The 21,265-nt window shown below is 37.6% G+C and overlaps 1 protein-coding gene across 4 annotated transcripts in view; it reads left to right on the top strand.

Annotated features, from left to right (window-relative positions):
• GPC6 (glypican 6) overlaps positions 1 to 21,265 on the top strand; it is an 815,893-nt gene that overhangs the window by 599,224 nt on the left and 195,404 nt on the right. For all 4 annotated transcript variants that reach the window (XM_027443165.3, XM_072032457.1, XM_072032456.1 and 1 more), the window contains exon 4: positions 783 to 948. In XM_027443165.3, coding sequence (XP_027298966.2) covers positions 783 to 948 — 166 coding nt within the window. The remainder of the gene's footprint in view (positions 1 to 782; positions 949 to 21,265) is intronic.

The raw sequence follows: 21,265 nt of genomic DNA, 5'->3' as shown, positions 1-21,265 counted from the left end.
AGCCTTTCCATCGGCTCTGATGGCTTTTCTAAGCTCATTATGTTCAGCCATGTTGTGATATACTGATATACTGATAAATAAATTGAAACACATTACACTATTGTCTATACAATGTTTTTCTGTTGTTTTTCTGTTTTTTTGTTGTTGTTGTTGTTGTTTTTTTAATTTTGATTTTTTGTTCCTTTGTGAGAACATGAAAGATTAAGCCATACAGAAATCCATATCTAATCTCTTTATGAAGTTGTCTGAGAAGATAGAAGGGTGTTTTTGTCTGAAAACAGGATGATATCCTTTTATCAAGGTGCAGTCCTGAATAACTTTATAGAAATAATCAGGATTATTCTGGATGTACCATGTTTTAGTAAAGAAAAAAATCTGATCCAGTGACTGGCAGTTCTATCTTGAATGAGAAGAGTGTTGGATGTCCTCAGCATCTTCCCTGTTAGGATCAGTCAGTTTCTGTCCAACTTATTTCCTGGATGTTTTTCCTTCGTGTTCTGGTAGACTTTATGTGGGAGGGCTGGGGTAGAAAGCACAGCCATCAGGAGGGGAGTGTTCATTTTTGCATTCCTGAAAGTCACTGCTGGCTGTACTAAATGAGGATAATTGGTAGGAACTGATTAGTCTCATAGGAGGGCATTATTTAGGGTTGAGAACTTCTCACAAATTGTCCCTTCTGCACTTACTGCTTGAGAGGCATAATCTCAGCGACCCCAACGTTCACAGTACAGGAGATTGATTTCCTCCTTTTTCTTTTTCTTTCCCCCCATCAAACTCTGCAGGTCAGTCCCACCCCAGGGTGCATCCGGGCGTTAATGAAGATGTTGTACTGCCCTTACTGCAGAGGACTTCCCACTGTGAAACCTTGCAACAACTATTGCCTCAATGTAATGAAGGGCTGCCTAGCAAATCAGGCTGATTTGGATACTGAGTGGAATCTGTTCATAGGTAAGAGGAGTTTAAATATTAGTGGAAGGAAATGCTGGTAATAGCAAACATCTTCAGAATTTTGTGAGGTTAGAAGTTTCTGTTGGTCAGTATTTGCAATGAATCAATTGTAGATGCATCTCACTTTCTAATTGACCTTCTTGGCTTGCAGTAAAAACTAACAAACAAACAAAAACTATACAAAAAAAACACTTCCAATCTAGAGCCAATCATATTTCATATTTCAAAAGGATTGGTGTGGTGTTCCAGGTTCTGAGCTGCTGAGCTGAATTATTATAAGATATGTGAAACATTGAGAAAGCTTTGGTTGAGGATATGATAACAAGCTTAACATGGCAGAAATAGCATGTACTACAACTGAAAACAAGGTTCTTGCAAGCTGATAATAATAAGCAAGATGATAACATCATATAAGATCCATTTAACATAAATTACAATAACTGTTTGTCTTGATTATGGTAGTATAGTAGTATATAAGTAAAAAAACTTTAAAAGTTACAAACATGCAAAATTATTAATTCCCTGTTCACAGTTAAAATATGTTAATGTCTCAATTTCAGTGTGCTGAATAGAAAATATCAAACATACAAGCATAATGTTAGTATGGAGTATAGAGAATGTATTTAAGGAAAACTGCTATTAAAGTTTTATTTATATAATTCTTCACTCAAGTAAACTAACAAACAAATAAAGAAATGTCCTTTAATAGCCATTCAGATATCCTGGAGCAAAAGAACTCCCTGAAGAGTAACATTTAAAAAGAAATAAGGTCTTCAAATTGATTCTGATCATACATAGTACAAGGATAGGGTAAGGAATTAGCGAAGGCTAATGATAATATAGAGAGAACAGAAGCAGCTAGTTACATCAACCCCTAATGAGCATCCTACGCTAAACTGTATTTTTGGAAAACAAAAGCAGATGGAAAACATGGCATAAAGCTCTTTTAATACAACTAAAGAAAGCAAATATTGTTTTCTACTCTTGGAAAGACAAAATATGAGCAGTCTCATTTTGCTAATTTCAAACCCCACTGACCAATGTGACACTGAAAGCACGATTCTGACTCACATATGGATTTTCAGTTTACTCATCACAGAGGTGGTAGAAGATGGATAGGGAGAAGAAAAAAGGATGAGAAAATGAGTTAGAGTATGCAAAATGACAAACAGTATTAGGTGTGCTATAAAAATAGCACAAGCAGAAATGCAAATAACAATAATAAACAAGTGGTGCAAATTGACATGCATTCTCAGTCCCTTGTACTTGTTAAAGGAGCTGTCACAGGAAGCAACACTGTATGGAGGGGTACCTGTGACATTACTGGTGTGAAAGGAGGAGTCAGTTCATCATCAGAAAACTAAATATTAACTGATGGGAAAGCAATGCTGACCTATTAAACATATAATGAAAACTACTTTCACTTTGATGATAAAGAGAAAGCTGAATTGTGACTAATTCTAATCAAAGAAAATTTAGGCTTTTAGAAATATATAGATATATATAAATTAAAACAAGCAACGGAGTTTTTATTAAGGTAAGCACCTGTCCAAATCAAAAACTGGAATGAAAAATTTCATGTCTTAAGAGAAGATTTTCTTTTCTGGTACTTTGAATTCAGTGAGAGAGCTGGGCAGGGTGAGTTTTGTTTTAAAGAAGTGTGGAAATGCTTACTGATTCAGACTTTCAAAGTCTTTGATGTGAAGCCCTTGTCTTCATCAATCTCTCTCACATTTTGATCGTTCCTGTTCTCAGAGAAGCAAAACTCCATAAAAGCTTGTATATTTTGTTAAAATATGGTGTTAATTTATTAAATACCATGTAAAACACTAATCGCTTCCTAAAGGAAAGCAGACTGCTATGCAATTATCCCCTCAGGTCAGTGACGACAAGGCAGTATAAAACACTAATACATCAAGACATGTTTTCTCTTTCTTCTACCTATACAACTTTCCCTGTACAAATTGATAGAAGAAGGAATAGAGAAGGTGAGATAGACATTTTCCTGTGTTTGGAAAAGGTATTCTGTTTTATCCCATTTTGTGAGACCTTTGACAACTTTGCTGAGGATGAGGGTCCTTAGTCCTTCCTTTATAAAAGATTGAAATGCAGCAAGTTGTCTCTGCCTCTGACAGCTGTCAGAGGCTTTCTAATAACACATGCAATTCCCTTAGTACTAAACACAACAAAACTTCTACTCACTGAATTAAAACGAACGGCAGCACTTTACAGCACCACTGAGCTATGAAAGATTGGAAAGCATGCATGAGCAGTTTTTATTCCTGTTCCAATGTTAGGAACCATGCACTAGGCAAAGAAATAATAATTTTGTGCACTAACAGTCCCTGCGTAGGCAGGAATCCCAAATGTTAGTGCATATTCATACACAACAAGATAAGTTTGCTTAGCTTAAAATCTGTGTATTGCAAGGATGTTTTGGCAAAAGTTAGTATTGGGAAAAAACTCTCAGATGTGTTTGTTACTAACCAAGCAAATAGTATAATTTAGACTACATATTCTGGTATTGTTTTGTAGTTACTCTAATTGTCCAGCAACAACTAAAATCTACAAGTGAGGAGGAGCAGTGGAAAGTAAATGGGCTCTCTGACAACAGGATGTGTTAACATGTTCCACCTAGTTTATAACTGCAAAAGTCAGAACTGAAGTCACATTTATATAGCACTAATAAATCTTACGTTCACTTTTAAAGCTAGGGAGAGTAGGACAACTTCCCCTAAACATCTGGTGCTTTCCAAGATTTTATAGACTGTGAAAATTGGTAAGAGGTGAAACAGCTGCAGCAGCATGACACATGGTTTATTATATTTTTCCTTTTTGTGTCACCTTAAGATCTGTGTCCTTTTTGTGTAACATTTCACTACAGGGTTTTTGTATTTTGTTTTCATTATTGCATAATAAAAGCCAAATGTAACACATCCTGTTCAAGCAGAATTCCTATGAATATCAGAATTTTTCATGAGAAAAAAGACATAGTCATTAATAACTACATTATAATTACAAAACCATAATGATTAAATGCTTCTTCCAGGTACCTATAAAATATTTAAGAGATAAATCAGCCACACCAACTTCAAAAAATGTGTATTTTGAGAAAGCTTGCTTTTGATGTTTTGCCTCTTAGTTACCCCTCATAATCTCCTTTGCATCAGTCTCAGGCAAAGTTAGCAAAGGAAAAGTAAAAAGGATGAGTAGAGGAACTGCACTGCTAAGGAAGGAGATTGCCTCAGGGGAGGAGCTGACTGATTCAGTGGAATGGGGAAAAGAAGATTTTCTAGGTCCCATGTCCCAACAGATAGAGTCAAAATTATACTTCTTTCCATGGAGCAAGAGCAATTAACAGTGGTAAGGATCAAGGACCCCACCATTTTTTCCGTCATGGAAACACAGAAGAGACAATGCTGAAGTTATTCCTACTTACAAAGATTTGAAAACTATCTATCTTCGGGAATTACATTCAATTTTAGTTAACTGTTACTCATCTTTCTTTAGCAACCCTTTATTTCAGTCCCCATTTCCATCTTGAGATTCTTTCAACTGCTCTTTGTCTCAGGCAGGTATGTCAGCCAAGGAACTAGCTCCCCTTAGTGGGCACGACAGTTTTCCTTGGTGCCCTCATTCAGCTTCAGAAGCAACACCTGCAGAAGATGGTTTTCATGTAGGAACCTGCAACTCTTATTCTGATCATTGACTCAGGATGGCAAAGTGGCTATAACCTATTTGCTTTCTGCAGGATTTCTTTCTCAGCCAGCAGTAGGTTTAACTTTCTTCTATCTTGAGACAAAAATGTAGATGAGACTAAATCTAAGTGAGACTGTGAGTCAAATATACTTATCCTTACTTTATTCAGCTCAGAAAAATAGTAAAAATAAAGATATTTGCTTTAATCATGCTAATGATTGTACTTGGGTTTATTTTGTAGACATTAAAATAAATCATAAATGCTCTGATGCTGCATTTAGTAACAGTCTACAGTAATGTGGTGCCTGTTTAGATCATGTTTGCTTTGCTGCAATCTATGGAGGTTTGTCACTTTGTCACTACATGGCTATTAATAGCAGCAGAAATTACAAGTTCAGTTTGTGTTTTTTTTTGTTTGTTTGTTTTATTTTATTTTATTTTATTTATTTATTTATTTATTGGTTGGTGTTTTTTCTAAGAACCACTAAGAACAGTAAATCAGGCATGCCTTGACTTTTCTCCTGTGTTTTAGTAGAAGGGAGACTGGGGTAAACACTTCAGGAGTTGTGCAGTAACAGAAATATCCAAGTGGCTGTGGATCTGATTTCTTAAGGCACAGCTCAGGACCACATCCTTGTCTGTGAAAAAAAGCCAAGGGGATCCTGCACTAGTCCATGGTCACAACCGAATAGCAAGCAGTTTTGCTAGTAGTATATTCAATATTTGATAAGTTTTGTAGTGTAGCAAGGCAGACCCCTCTGTGATGTTCCCAAACTATAGTTTTCAAGGCCAGCAAAGCTAGCATCCAGACTCAGAGAGCCAGAGCCATCTCTTACTGCCAGCACCCTGCTATCCAGCATCCACAGAAAATCATACCTTCAAGGTTTCAGCAAAAGCTTCTCCTGCCAGTCTTGAAGTTATTTCACTTACTGTCTGTGCAGCAGCTCTGAACTACTAATAAACTTTTTCATTGCTGTGCTTTAAAAATCCTTTTTTTTCCTCCCCATCAGTATGACTCAGACACTTACCTTAGGAGACCTCTTGAGATAGAGCATACCATGCAATCTCCATTATAGCAACTCAATCATTTTAAGTAAAACACCCCATCAAAACCTTAACTACTTACTCCTAATGAAAGCTTTAGAGTGATGAAAATATGCAATCAGTTTTATTTACTGCTTACAAAAGCCCTCAGGACTGTGTGTTTTCTCTGTTCCATGTGCAAGCACAAGGATAAATATTTTCCTATTAAAGCTTCAAAAGACCACCCAGATCTGTTTCCTGTTACTAGCTTATTATGAGAATAACTGTGCTCTTCAAGAATCACATTGGTTCATGAAAAAAAAAAAAAAAAAAAAAAAAGTAGGAAAAATTCCTGCTCCTACTTGATGACAGTAAGTAAGAGCTAAAAAAAGGATTTTATCAACTCTGGTTACCTGGCACTTGAATTTCTTCCCTCTGCCATCCTCGTCTGTAATCACTGTATGAAAGTATGGTGTGATATTTATTATATGTTAGCTTCTCTCAAGAACTCAGGGAGGAAAAAAAAATAACTGAGATCATTCCCTCCATGGAGAAGCACTGCAGAAGATTCCTGGTGTGCCATTTCTCCAAATTCAGAGTTTCTGGTAGAATTTTTTGCATTTTGATTTGATGGAGAGTGAGTACTTGCAAACAAAAAATAAAATTTCATATGAAAACTGATCACATTCACAGCTAGGGCAGCCTACAAATCAAAATGTATAGACTTATGTCCTGATTTCAGCTAGGATAGAGTTAATTTTTTTTCTTGTAGCTGGTACAGTGCTGTGTTTGGGATTTAGGATGAGAATAATGCTGCTAACACACCAATGTTTTAGTTGTAGCAGAGCAGTGTTTACAGAGCCAAGGACTTTTCTGCTTCTTATGCTGTCCTGCCAGCAAGGAGGCTGGGAATGCACGAGGAGCTTGGAGGAGACACAGCCAGGACAGCTGGCCCAGGCTGGCCAGGGGGATATCCAATACCGTATGGTGCCATGCTGAACAATAAAACAGAGGAGACTGCTGCTCAGGGTGTGCACCACATGTTTTCATAGAATCATAGAATAATAGAATATCCTGAGTTGGAAGGGACCCTTAAGGATCATCAAGTCCAACTCTTGACACCGCACAGGTCTACCCAAAAGTTCAGACCATGTGACTAAGTGCACAGTCCAATCTCTTCTTAAATTCAGTCAGGCTCGGTGCAGTGACCACTTCCCTGGGGAGCCTGTTCCAGTGTGCAACCACTCTCTCTGTGAAGAACCCCCTCCTGATGTCAAGCCTAAACTTCCCCTGCCTCAGCTTAACCCCGTTCCCGCGGGTCCTGTCGCTAGTGTTAATGGAGAAAAGGTCTCCTGCCTCTCGACACCCCCTTATGAGGAAGTTGTAGACTGCGGTGAGGTCTCCCCTCAGCCTCCTCTTCTCCAGGCTGAACAGGCCCAGTGCCCTCAGCCGTTCCTCGTACGTCTTCCCCTCCAGGCCTTTCACCATCTTCGTCACCCTCCTCTGGACACTCTCCAACAGTTTCATGTCCTTTTTATACTGTGGTGCCCAGAACTGCACACAGTACTCAAGGTGAGGCCGCACCAGCGCAGAGTAGAGCGGGACAATCACCTCCCTCTACCTACTAGCGATGCCGTGCTTGATGCACCCCAGGACACGGTTGGCCCTCCTGGCTGCCAGGGCACACTGCTGGCTCATATTCAACTTGCTGTCTACCACGACCCCCAGATCCCTCTCTTCTAGGCTGCTCTCCAGCGTCTCATCGCCCAGTCTGTATGTGCAGCCAGGGTTTCCCCGTCCCAGGTGCAGGACCCGGCACTTGCTCTTATTGAACTTCATGCGGTTGGCGATCGCCCAGCTCTCCAACCTATCCAGATCCCTCTGCAAGGCCTTTCCACCCTCAACAGAGTCCACAACTCCTCCAAGTTTGGTGTCATCGGCAAACTTGCTCAAAATACCTTCTATTCCTACATCCAGATCGTTTATAAAAATATTGAAAAGTACCGGCCCTAAAATGGAGCCTTGAGGGACCCCACTAGTGACCGCCCGCCAGCCTGACGCAGCCCCATTCACCATAACCCTTTGGGCCCTGCCCGTTAGCCAATTGCTCACCCATCGTATGATGTTTTTATTTAGCTGTATGGTGGACATTTTGTCCAGTAGGATCCTATGGGAAACCGTGTCAAAAGCCTTGCTGAAGTCCAAAAAAATCACATCAGCTGGTTTCCCTTGGTCCACCGTACGGGTGATCTTATCATAAAAGGAAATCAGGTTAGTTAGGCAGGACCTGCCCTTCACAAACCCATGCTGGCTGGGACCAATGACTTCTTTGTCCCCCAGGTGCACCTCAATACATTTGAGAACCATCTTCTCCATGATTTTACCAGGCACTGACGTGAGACTGACAGGCCTGTAATTGCTAGGGTCTTCTTTCTGACCCTTCTTGAAAATCGGCACAACATTTGCCAGCTTCCAGTCTACCGGGACCTCTCCAGACTCCCAGGATCATTGAAAAATAATTGAGAGATTATATCCTTTATCATTATTGCTATTACTATTACTATTATTATTATTTTCCCTTCCTTTTCTGTCCTATTAAACTGTATTTATCTCAATCCATGATTTTTTAGGTTTTTTTTTAGATTCTTTCCCCCATCCCACTGACAGGGGGAAGGTATGGTTGAAACAAATGGCTGTGCCGTGTTTAGCTGCCAGGTCAAAGCACAACATCTTATTTTCAGTTAATCATTCAGGATCAAATCATCCTTTCTTGCTTTCTTCCTGAATGAAGAAATTTCTTAGAGAAAGTCTAGTGCCTCCAGAGCTGGAGAAATAATATTTTCTTTAAGCCTCCTGTCTTTGTACACTATAGCAGTTATTATTTTACACTGATAACTATTCCCTTATTTGAAGTGGCAATGTTTGTTGGATAGCTGTAAAGATTCTGGAGTGCAATTCTGATTATCAATGACAAAAAAAATGGTATCTGTAGTTTCAATGTTTTTTCTGCATTTAGCTTATCTTTCCCAAAAGCAAGGGAAAATTAGTAGAATACTATGTTGTGTGTTGCAACTGCAAATGCAGTTGCTCAAAAAGTTAAGAACTAGACTTGTGGACATAAATCTAATGTTTTTTATGGAAAATAAATAAATATAAAAATAAAAACTATACTTTGAGCCCACTTGTCAGCACAATGTATTGACAGCCCCACTAAAAGGAATTTGCAGAGTTAACATAAAACAGTTATAACAGCTCAGGATAAAAATATGTAGTTAAACAAAACAGTGAGTCCAACTTGAAGAACTAGAAGATATCTAATTAAAATATTACAGCACTATATTTTTTTAATTTTCTAATTAGTAGCAGCCTTCACAATTTCCCCTTTGTTTTCCAAAAATACAAAATCACTGCCTATGGCCTGTGCTTGGGCAGAGCATATAGGAGCACCCCTGAAATACAGGGACTATCACTATTCACTGAGCAAAATAACAATGCATAGAAGAGGGAAACTATTTGCTTTTTCTCTGCTGTTTCTCTTTGCTCAGAAGCATAAAGTGCAAACTGGGCAAGTAATTCCTCAGATGGTAATGAATTCAACCTGAGAGAAGCTCTCTGAAGTTGCAGGACTGCCAGCAGCATGCAAATAACACTAGCACTTGCCTGCATCTTAAACTCTACTTACCCTGCTAAACCTCTTAACCTCCCCACTGGGGCAATACAATTTCTTGCAAACAGCTCACAGCATCCAGTGACTTGAATATTTGCTTTAGGATGTGTCACTGAGGAAGAAGGTTCTCTTCTGTGTTACTAAGGGGATCATCTGCTCTAGTTACAGCTTGAAGAGGGCTGGGGCTCATCTGGCTTGATCTTACTGTTTGTTGACACCACCAGCAGCTCTTCACTAGGACGATGCATCCTGGAAGGATGCTAATAGTGTCACTCAGGGGAATTCTCAAGAACTATTAATACTGAAGAGGGGATGTAGATATCTGAAGATGCAGATGATTAGTTGAATGATAGCAGCTTCTTTGCTTAGCTTTAACTGGACTTACGGAAATGAACTATAGTAAATAATTATGTCACCTCTGCTAAGGACAGAAATGTGATAGCATGTATGAAACATGTCATCTGTCATCATGCCACATGACAGCTGCAAATACAGGATCAAATTCAGCAGTCTTGGAATTCTGTCTTTGCCATCCTTATGCAATACACCTGAATTGTGTGATTTCTGAATTTGCAGGAAAAGCTTCTCAAAGTTTGAAGTGGTATTGCATGCTCAGAGTTTTCACCAGACACAATGGGGCCCTAATTCAACTACAGCATTTACGTGCTACAGCCGAAGTATCATTTGAAAATAATTATACAGATCAGAATTGTCAAAAAAAAAAGTCTAAAAGATTTTATAATGATGCTTTAATACATAAGTGATGACTTTATAGTTCCATTTTCAGTGCTTATCTCCAATTCCCTCAAATCACTACACATCAAAGTAAAATGACAGGCTAGTATACATACACTCCGTTTGGAGGTTTCAAGGAACAGCAAATTCCTGTGTTTATATTCAGAAGTGCTGGGGAAGCTGTTTTGCCACTGCCCTTCAAAAGGGTCTGAATGAACACAGTGGTGTTATATGAGACCTCGTTCATTAGAAAGAGGAGAATGTGTTAATTATTAATTAATTGAATATTGCATGATTCAAACATTTTATTTTGTACTTTTCCAAGTCCATACTTGTACTGTCTCAGGAGAATTCTTGCTTTCAGAAGTGTAATAAACAGTACTGCTCTTTCTGTCCTAGGTTGCCATGTATATTAACAGCTCCAAAGAGTTTTTTCTTCAGTGAAGGAATTGATCTTGCAATTAAATATTCTCATGTGGGCTACATCTCTGTTTACCTGTACAGGAAACCCTCAGGCAGTTCACTGTGCCAATCTCCCCATTTCGTAGGCAAGGGACCAGCTGAGAAATACTGTGCCTTATAGCTGTCTGGTTTCTCTTCTGTTTTGGGGGATTTGGGGCACTCAGTCTCACTGGCATATGAAATGAGGGGGTGAATGGAGAGTACATCCAGACTCCAGCACTTGTTCTTGCTCGTGAGGTTCACTTACCAGAAAGAGCTACTTCAACGTAGTTTTTTTTTTTTTTGCAGGAATACAAAAGCAGCAGATGAATGTGTGACTTTTTTCCTCTTTCTGCAGAAGCAGAACATTTACAAAGTGTGTTTGTTTGTTTGTTTGTTTGTTTTTTAATTGCTGTAAAGAAATATTTTAAAAGAAAAGGTCTTTCTATTCTGCTGCACAGATGACTTGCAGAACAAAATCAAGAGTCAGAGTTCTGAATTTAGACTATTTGAAGATAGTTAATGAAAGTATAATTTAAGATTTAATTAAAATACAGAACTGAGGAACTGTTTGTTGTTTCTAACTGTAGTTGGACAAACTGGAACACCATACATAAACTGCAGCTGATACCCATCTCACATGTAAACATATCTGGTTAAACAGCCCGTTTGTATGCCTTGCTCCTTCCCTTTTCAAAGTCTGTGCTTTGTGTAAGTAGATTTTATTACCAAGTAAAGAATTTAGAAGTAACTATTTTTGCAAGAATTATGTTGGTGAATGGAACACTTTCTTTACATATTACTGATATATATTGAAGGATAAAATCTGTTTTTTCTAAACAGAAATAAACAAAAATAAGTTTAATTTAAGAAAACTTAGTTAAGCCCTAAAGTACATTATTTTTAACAATATAAATAAATTTATATAAATTATTAATTAATTAAATATTTTAGTTTTCCATTTGCTCTGACCAATTGATTTACCAACTATTTCAGATTTTATAAGGTCTGTATTAGAAATAAATGTCAAATTATATTCTCCATTATTCAAATAAATGTAATGTAATAAATGTAATGTAGAGATGGAAGTAACTAAGAGCAATTTTTTTCCACAGCAAGAAAACCCACTACATTACTACTGTCAGAAAACTTGGTAATATTTGAAAATGCTTTACTGTAGTTATTATACAATATTAACAAAAGATGATGGGTGCAAATCCCTGATCTCTATGATGTTAAAACAAAATGTTATTGACTTGCTTTGGGCTATTGCCTGATGAAGGCTAATTCATGAGTTATTTGGGCTTTTCCTAGTATCACTTATGTTATTTTATTCCTTGAAGATGAGTAAGATTCAATATGACATTTCTGAAAAAATGAAAACTCAATCCAGAAAGAATTTAAATGTGTAGAAAAGCTCTAGTTTTGAGTTTAGACTCTTTTAGACCCTAGTAGTCTAAATCACTAAATTTCTTTACTTTCAACTGCTTATACAAGTCTTTTTTGAGCAACAAATAAATGATTGTATACCGTCAAAAGCTCTGAACCTTGTTAGCAATATGGCAAAAACTCCTCAAATATTTAATTTTATATGGCTATCATACTCAGGACGTAAATTCCCTGATGTAAACAAAATATTCTCTTTTTTTTTTTTTTCCTATGAATTCCCTTCTTGCAATATCCCTCCATTTCTTCTTATAAAGATTTTTATTTTTGTCCTGACACATTAGTTAGTCAGGAAAACATAGACCTTTCCTATTTTCTTTCTGTCTTACTGATGAAAAGTCTTACCAGTCAAGAAAGCTATTTTGGCCTAGAGTGATATGAAAGAGCTAGTATGGCCAAAATTCATGGAACATTTTTGCAGTGGTGAAATCTGAATGCATTCTGATGCGTTTAGAAGGTAATATGAAGGTAATATGAAAAACTCAGCTCTTATATTTCTTAGTTCTCCGTGTTACTCAGTGTCACCTACCCTGTAATACAGCATTCAACACCCCTTAATGTCATTTATATTGCAAGTTAACCTATGGGAGTTTAAACTCCCATGACATGCATTTTTCATTTAGCCACCAGAAGCAAATAGTGAACTTTCCATGTCAGTAGTAACTCACCTTCGTAATATCACACTTCAATTTGCAGCAGCAATAAAAAGCCTTTCTATCTGTCTTGTCTTGTTAACTCTTAAAATACATATAACCATGTATGAAAAAGTAGCAGCTTGAAAAATGAAGAATGAAATTTTGGTTCCACTGGGTATTTATTACTAACCTTAAAAGGATCAAAATTTTCAACCAAGTTTTGCAGCTTACTGTAACATTGTGAAATGAAATGAAGGTCAGTGTTCATTTTCAGTGGGTAGGTCATAACACCATCTTGCACTTAGCTCAACTGTAAGATGAGATGAAAACAATCACAAAACTGTAGTAAACAGAACAGTGCCAAAAAGTCAAGAAGTTATGCTGAAAATGAGCCAGTAAAACATACAACACTCACAACCAGCTAACTTCAATTTCATAGATGAAATGATACATAAATATCTTCCAGATTTTGCCTTTCTAATAAAACTTAGAGGATCATACCTACATTTAGTTATACTCAGCATCCCTGTTTTAATACATTGGTTAAGGGAAGCTGATGAACAGGATAGAGGCTGTCTCTGCTATCAGAATGTAACAATGACACTCGTATCTACAGTTTGTAATTTCTGTTTCATTTATACACTTGAAAGATGGATATTTATGTATTTCTAATGACAAACTTAAAATGAATATCTATGAATAATCTATTAATATTTTGTTAGTTGAAACTGCTGATATCTGCTGTGCTGGAAGCATTCCCTAAATCGAGTTTTCCTTTTCATACTACATTTTTTGGTTAGCTCCAATTTAAATGGTTCTGTTCTCTTCCTACATTTGGGGAGATTTTCTGTCACAAAAACCTTTCTCTGGGAAAGGTTTTCTCTTTTTATGAGAGATGTCTGCTCCAACCTATGCTGGCTAAAAACACGTTTTGGTAATACAGAAATTCTCTATTCCAGATATTAATAACTGACATTCTCATTTCAGCAAGATGACTGCACTCAGATAAATCACTTTTGAATTATTAGAAAGTTATGAGTATTTTCATAATATTTAGTTTGACTGTCTTCTCTATATATGATTAATTTATTCTTATAGTATCTTTTAATCTTTTATTGATATAAGCACATATTATATTTGTGTTGTTCAAATGCAGATGCCAGAAAAATACATATAAAATCGAGTCATCTGAGTAATGCGTATTTGGAAGAATGTATATTTAAATTATTTTTAAAAATTACTAGGATGCAAAACTATGGTAATGATATGCTAACACATTTTAAGAAGCCTCTTTGACATTTCAGTTGTGATCAATCTTCTCTATGCTAGTTTAATAAAACCTTAAGAAAAGTTTATTCAGGTTGAAATTGGGAGGGACAGCATGGCAGAACTCTGGCTGATGCAAATCATTTAATACTGGAAATGTGGCAATAGGCAATGCATAAAGATCTAATTCCACTGACATTGAATGTATCTTTCAAAAAATAATTCCCTAAAGAAATTCATTTTGTCAATTTATTTGTTACTGAATGAGAAGGAAAGCAAATGCATACTTTTCTTTCTGTGAAAACACCTTTAGGCTCCCCATCTACATGTATATCCAGTTCGGGCAGAAAAATATCTCTCAGTGCTAAAACTTGGGGAGTTTTTTCTCCCTTTACAAAAGTAGAGTTGCTGCTGAAAGTCCAATGTACAAGGTAAGGGTACAGGTTTACATAGGTTTTCAAGCTTGATTCACATATATTTGAAATATGGCAATATTAAACCCAGTTTAGTCCCAGATAAACTTCAGATGAAGATACTTCTGTTCCAACTTGCCTCATTTCCATAGTTCAAGCCAAACTGGTTACTAAGCATAACCTGTAGGTAGCTACTCTTTATACAGGGAAAGAAACAATCTGGTAAATATAACTTGCACTTTTTGAAAAATAAACAATCTAAGAATGAAAAAAAAAAAAAAAAAAAAAAAAAAAAGGTTACAAACAGTTGTTTATTTTGTTTGTTTGTTTCCCAAAATATAATACATAGAATTGTAATTTTTATTTTCTCCTTATTTCACACTCAACACATTTGGAACTGTAACAGGCCCAAATTGTGTAAAGTGTGTGTAAAGTGTTGTGACTTTATAGTATGGTTTAAGTGTGGTGGTACACTCCCTCTGGCCAACCTAACTTGACCTTTAACCCTTAACCCTGCTTGGGTGATAACCATCAGTGGTGGCCACAATGAATGTGTCTGATCATGATAGCTGAACAGGTCTCAAGGTGGATTCAGGGGAGATACATCCAATGGCTAACGGAGCATGCACCAACCATATGGCTGGTATGCAAATATGACTAGTAGTCAATCAGCTTACCCCATAAACAGGGCACAGCCCAGAGCTCATGGAGCCTTTCTGTACTGCAGCAGGCTGCATGCCAGGATCTTCCCCTTGAGCGGGGACACCTCTCAAGGTAACCCCTTGAGGTCAAGACATTCCTTACCTGTGACAAATACTTACCTTGTTGAAACTGTGCTAATAATTTGCTAAGCATGCTGAAACTTTGTAATCTTAGCTAAGTGATATAACGGATAGATTGTGCATATAATCATTTAGGCATAAACCATTAAGACTGGGATTAGGATAGGATCGGGTTGTATCTAGATTCCTGGGAGTTTAGACAGCAAAAGGTTATCTGTTCTGAACTTTGTGACTCAGCATGAGGATCTCCTTGACATTTGACATAGAACCAGGTGGCACCTTGACATAGAACCAGGTGGCACTGGTTCTAATCAGGTAGTTGGTTGGTCCAACATTGTATGGTTGTCCTTTCTTGGGTCTTGACCATTATGCGTGTACTCTTTTTTTTTCAGCCACAGAGCATTGTATCTGCTGCACAGAGGCACTTTGGAGGCAAAGGGGGTCTCCTTCTTCTGCTCCAAGCAGAGGCATGGGTCTAGCCTCCCTTGTCTTGTGAGTTAGTCAAGGCCATCAGCTCAGGATTAGAAACTAGCTTACCTTCCCCTTGCAAGGACTTAAGGCGGAGCTGTCACTCAGCCCATGTCAGCACACAATACCATGCATCAATCTCTCACCTGGTTTCCTGGATACAACACTGCCTGGTGAGCTCCTCTCACAACATGGCAGCTTGCTGGAAAAGTTCATCCACCTGGGCATGCTTGCACCCATGATATCCATCTCTGCCTTCAGGCACGGATTCTTAGGATTTCCTGTGACTGAGGGTCTGAGCAGCTCTTTCCAGTCCTCAGGAGGTCTGTTTGGGTGTAGGTTGTGTCCCCTCATTATGGGTTTAAGCCTCAGCACAGCAGTTGCAGTGGATGGGCACCATTTTTGTTTCAGCAGAAGACTGACTCCACTGTTGCTCCCAGTGGAGAAGAAAGTGGACCACCTATCCCCCCCCCCCCCCCCCCCAGTGAGCCCTGCCACATGAACTGTCTGTATAATGCACCATGCCCTGTTTGGTCATCCTGTTTGCTATGCTCCTGGTTAGTTGTTCTCCCTAGAGATTGCCTTTGTATGTGTCAGGGTGGTTACCGCTCCTCCTTGCTGATTGCCTCAGCAAGTTACTGAAATATGCCCTTTCAAATAAAAAGTAAAAATTGGTATTGAATTAGTAGTTACTGGATGTGCACTCTCTGATTTTCATTACTTTATACGGAAATTCTATTGAAATTAACAGAATAAATAGCTATTAAATTGCCATAGAATTCCTTGCAGAAGAGTTGGAATTCAAGGCAAATGAGTTAGTTACAAAATGCCACTATTTTCAATGGAAACAGGGTAGCTATTGAATTTCCTTCATTTCAGTCTCAGTTCCATGGCTATTCATCTGTAAAGTGTTCTGGTTATCTATCAGATTCTTTTAATTTAAACAGATCTAGATAAGAGAGCAAATTTATTTTGTTTTATTCCTATTTGACTAGAATTTTGTTGAAGGGTGTAAAACAAGCTCTCCAAGTCCAAATCTTCATTAAAGACAAAATTTTAGAAGTTAGTTAATTTATGTGAATGGTAAGAGAAAAAGTACAGAGTTGTGCTACTCCATTATATCCATGTATTTTATGTATTGTTTGTATTTATCAGCTGAAAGGGTATGGGAGGTGAGTGAGCATGCTCAAAGAAGCATGTTGGGGGAAAAGAAAAAAAATAATATTAAAATGCTCTTACATTAAAAAAGCTGTATTTAAGCAGAGGCAACAAGCTGCTGCTTGAAGAATGGCAGCTGTAGTTTGTTTATTTGGGGGAAATGAAGAAAATGGCTTCACAGACTTTAGAGAAGTGCCAAGAATATGAGTGGGCACCATGCCAATCAAAACATCTTTTTGAATACTACTATTTGAAAGAAATTATATCCAACACTCTGCAAATGTATATATCACCTTTCAGTAAGTAAGATAAACACATAGAGATAAAAAACAGGCCTTTGATTATCACATTTTTTTCTTTACTTGATCATCACCCAGCAGAAAAACAGGTTTCTTCCTGCTTTCCTAATACGTAAACTAGAAATTTTTTGCAGCATTCATGGAGTTAATGTGGATGACCAATAACCTAGATCCAGCACCTGGATTAACCTAGTCTGAAAGTAAACTGGTCCTTGGCAAATCCAGATTTGAGTTTTATTTGATTCCCCTTTCACTCATGGGCATTGGTGAGATTTCTAGGCCTATCTTACACTTATTTGTTCTAAATTAAGACAAACCATTTTCTAATTATTGCAGTGAATTGTGGGTGAATTGCTGTCATTTGGGGCACCTATAAGTATTGTGATGACCTACACATTCCTGCTCATTATTTGAACAATTAAGTTTGAATCTCATTATTAAGTGGAGGATTGTCTGACTAGTGAAAGGTAATTTTTTACCAATGCATGCCTATTCCCACAACAGCATCTTGGAGTAGGGGAGTTTGTATGGGCTGGAAATTCAGGTCACGCCAAAAAAACACATTATTGCTAAGTGAGAAGTAAAGCACAGGATAAGTCACAGGGTAACAGCAAAATATTTTTACTCCAGTTACGGTTCAATTTAGTTTAGGTAATAATATCAGCTTTACATACTAATTACAATATAAAAATAACAGCAGAGGATTGAGCCTAGGCTTTCTGTCTATAGATTTCCCCGGGCTTCCAAGTGAGTCTTGTAACTGTTGGTGATGGCCCAGTCACATCTATTGGTACCTGTGAAGCTAATTTGGATATTCCCCAAATGGATACCATCTTTCTTCATGCTGCAGTGTAGCTGGAGGCAAGGAATGGGTTAATTACCTTTTTTTTTCTATAGAAAGAAATACACAGCCAGGAAGAGCTGGTGAATAAGAATCTTAATCCGTTTGATTTCCAATATGTACAATTCCTGCAGGCATAAACCTGAAAAGAGATTAATTATCACAGTTTAGGGCTTATGTACTCATAAACTGCTACTAAGACATCTCAAAATTCCCAGAATGATTCAGACGCTGCCTCTCTATTACTGACTTTCAATCTAAAAAGGCTTATTCAATTCCCAGTTTTTAAGGCCATAATTTTTAGGTTTCAATATACATTCAGAGAAGTTATCGTGACTATCTGCAATTTCCAATAAATGTGTTGAATTGTGCCTTTAGGAAGCTCTAGCTTAAGACAGCTGAAATTATTTGTTTCTCTGCAGGGACTCACTATGTATATAATATATGTAGTAATGAACTGTAAGAACACAGGAAGCAAACAATGCAGATCTCATAGGCTCTGAACAGCTGCTGACCAATGAAGATTGCACCCAGGCTTTGGGGTAGATGTACATTTGTCATGCTTTTACACAGAATTCTAAATGTTGCCTGAAGGTGTAACCTTCATTATTAGCTGATCTAAGTTCACGTTAGCTGATTCTGCTTCAGAAAATGAGGATGTCAGACATATGTCCCTACACTTTTTTGTGTTCCAGACTCTGTACTAGACATTTAGCAGGGCCAGAGGGTTAATATCTAGGAAAGCCAAACCAATTTTATCTTTTTTTTTTTTTTCCTTTTTTCTTCCTATTTTTATTATTTTATTTTAATGTGTTCAACTGAATTTTTTCTCTGATTTGGTTCTCCCTGTGGTCTTGAATTTTTGCCCCATGAAGGGGCAAACTCACCACACATCCCATGCCCACAAGGGAGGGGATGTGTGGTAAGCCAGGAGACCTAAATAAACAATTTAACAACACTCTAGGATGTTCTGTATTCTAATTTCTTTCACTTCATTATCCTCATTTACAACAACAACAAAAAATAGATTTTGAGTTTAAAATATTTTAATCACTTTTCCTCACCACAGCAAAGGATCTAGCCAGATCCACTTCAGTGATTCATTACATTGAGGTGTCCTGTCACCTTCGACATTCAGGAGACGAAATTATACCCAAAAACTAACAGCTGATCTCCCTCTTCTTCCACCGAGACAGGGAGAGCCTGAAAGTCTCCTCCTGTGGGTTCTTGCATCTGAAGAAGAAAAGATCTGTCACTGCTGTTACTACCGTCTCAAATGGGAGGGGAAATTGGGGCCAGGGCCATGTTTTCTCCTAAGCATATGGTCTGGCACAGAGTGGGAAGGTGTGATAGAAAACACTTCCAGCCCTGTGAAGGCAGTATCTGAGCAAGCTACATTTGGCCGTAATTTCACATTTGGCACCCGTCCTGCTTAAGATGGGTAAGGCAGTGACAGCAGCCAGTTGTGCATGTTTGTACCACTGTCTCATCTGCAGTTCCCTGGTCTTGTGAGCCTGCACACAGCCTTGCTGACACAGAGAACAGAAAGGCTGCCCTCCCCATACCTTTATGCCACATCTCTTTGAACGGCAGTGGAGCCTGCAGAGAGATGACTGAGACTAGAGCCATTAGGAAGTTAACCCAAAGCTGGGATAGGCTTTCTGCTGCCCTAGCTACCTGAATTAACTCATATGCCACAATGTCACTTTATGGCAGAAGGAAATAATTAAATAATTCAGGACAAGAGGAGGAATGAGGATTTTGTCTGCGCCAGTAGATTTTTAGGTGGATTTAGCAGTAACATTCTTAAGGTGAAGCATCCTGAGAGGGATGAGCTAGTCTAAGGTATGAACACTGCCAAGCAGTGAACCCTTTTCCCAGCTATGTGCTCCTTATGTTTCCCTTTTTCCAATCTTCTCTCCAAGCTAAATCACCCAAATAAGCTAGTAAAAAAAATAACTATGCATGAAAAAAATTGTTTGAAATTTTCAGCCAGCTTAGTGAGCAGCATCAGCTCAAGGAGTGTCCATTTCAAGTAGAAATGCAAATCATAACTTTACAAGAGAAGGCTGAGTTCACCACTGATGAAAAGGGGTCTTGTCACTTATTACTTCTCCATTGCTGTAAGCTCTTCTGACTGAATATTTGTCCTGACTGCCTCCTGCACGTTGATGCTGAAAGCAGGATTTTGGGATTCTGTGAACGGGACCATTGCCAAGAATGAAATAATTCCTCCACCTAACCTTTTTTTTTTTTTTTCCGGGTTAGTTTTCTGGTTGATCATTTAGTTGTCTTGGCTTATTCTCTAACTGTATCAACATCCAATGTATGCTTTAGCCACTTCAAAATAAACAGTAAGTGCTCATAACCTGGAGTGAGAATGAAAGAGGAGGACCTCCCAGACTGTACTACATAGTTAAAAGCTCCAAACTGTAACTCCACATTCAGTGTCTGTTTTCAGTTCCTCCTTACAGTTACATGCAGCACAGAGATGAAAAAACCTGGATCTGCTTAAAGAAAATAAGCTGTCAATTGCTTTATATACTTGCCAAATACATGAGTTTATTATTCTAGTTTTATTGTTTGGTAAATAATTCCTGGTTCACGGGCTGTCTTATACAAAGAAGGAAATTTGTTATGTATAATTTTCTACTTTAGAATTCAGATGATTTGTTCTGTTTCATACTCTAGTATAAAGAAATTGTGGTTTTGTTTTATTTTAATATTCAACTAATCTTATTAAAGACTTTCACTGTACCATACAGATTAATGTTATTTTTATGTATTTTATGAATTCTGCAACCTCCCATATGCAATGAACCAAAATATTTTATAGATTCAAATATATTTATGAACTAGAAATAATAAAGAGGTAAGGAGAAGAGCAATCAAAATGGTGGAAAAGAACAAAACCAGATGCTTTCTAATGTGATTTTGAATAGTGAGCTGCTGAGCAGTGATATGTAGGAAAACTGAGAGAAGGTTCCAGGTTCCAGAATGAGTAATGGTAACAAAATAAAATTAATTAATTAATTAATTAAAGAAAATGGACAAAGAAAAATATATTAGACCAAAAGAGTAATGAATTATAAAGCACAAAGTCTGGGTAATACCTTTCAGTAAATGTGTCAGACTATTACAAAGGGCCAGCTTCAATCTGGATTCTGAAATTAATGCTATATTTAATTTATTGTTCATCATTGTATGCATAAGAAAACATGAGTATTTATGAATACACTTCAGAAAGCTTTGAGAAAGACTACTTCATCCTATCTGAGAATTCTGAGAATCATGTTAAGAACCCCTGTCTTGCCTTGTGGCTTGTTTTTGTTTGTTTTTTGCTGTTGTTGTTTTGTTCTTTTTCTTTTTTTGAGGTGTTTTTATAAGGAAAACAGAATTGCAATAGCAGGTTTGGGTAATCAGTGCTGACAATAAAATTGAGGA

The sequence above is a fragment of the Anas platyrhynchos genome, chromosome 1 (assembly GCF_047663525.1).
Source record: "Anas platyrhynchos isolate ZD024472 breed Pekin duck chromosome 1, IASCAAS_PekinDuck_T2T, whole genome shotgun sequence".
NCBI classification, from domain to species: domain Eukaryota; kingdom Metazoa; phylum Chordata; class Aves; order Anseriformes; family Anatidae; genus Anas; species Anas platyrhynchos.
The sequence above is the reverse complement of the archived record's forward strand: the minus strand, read 5'-3'. Positions and strand labels throughout refer to the sequence as shown.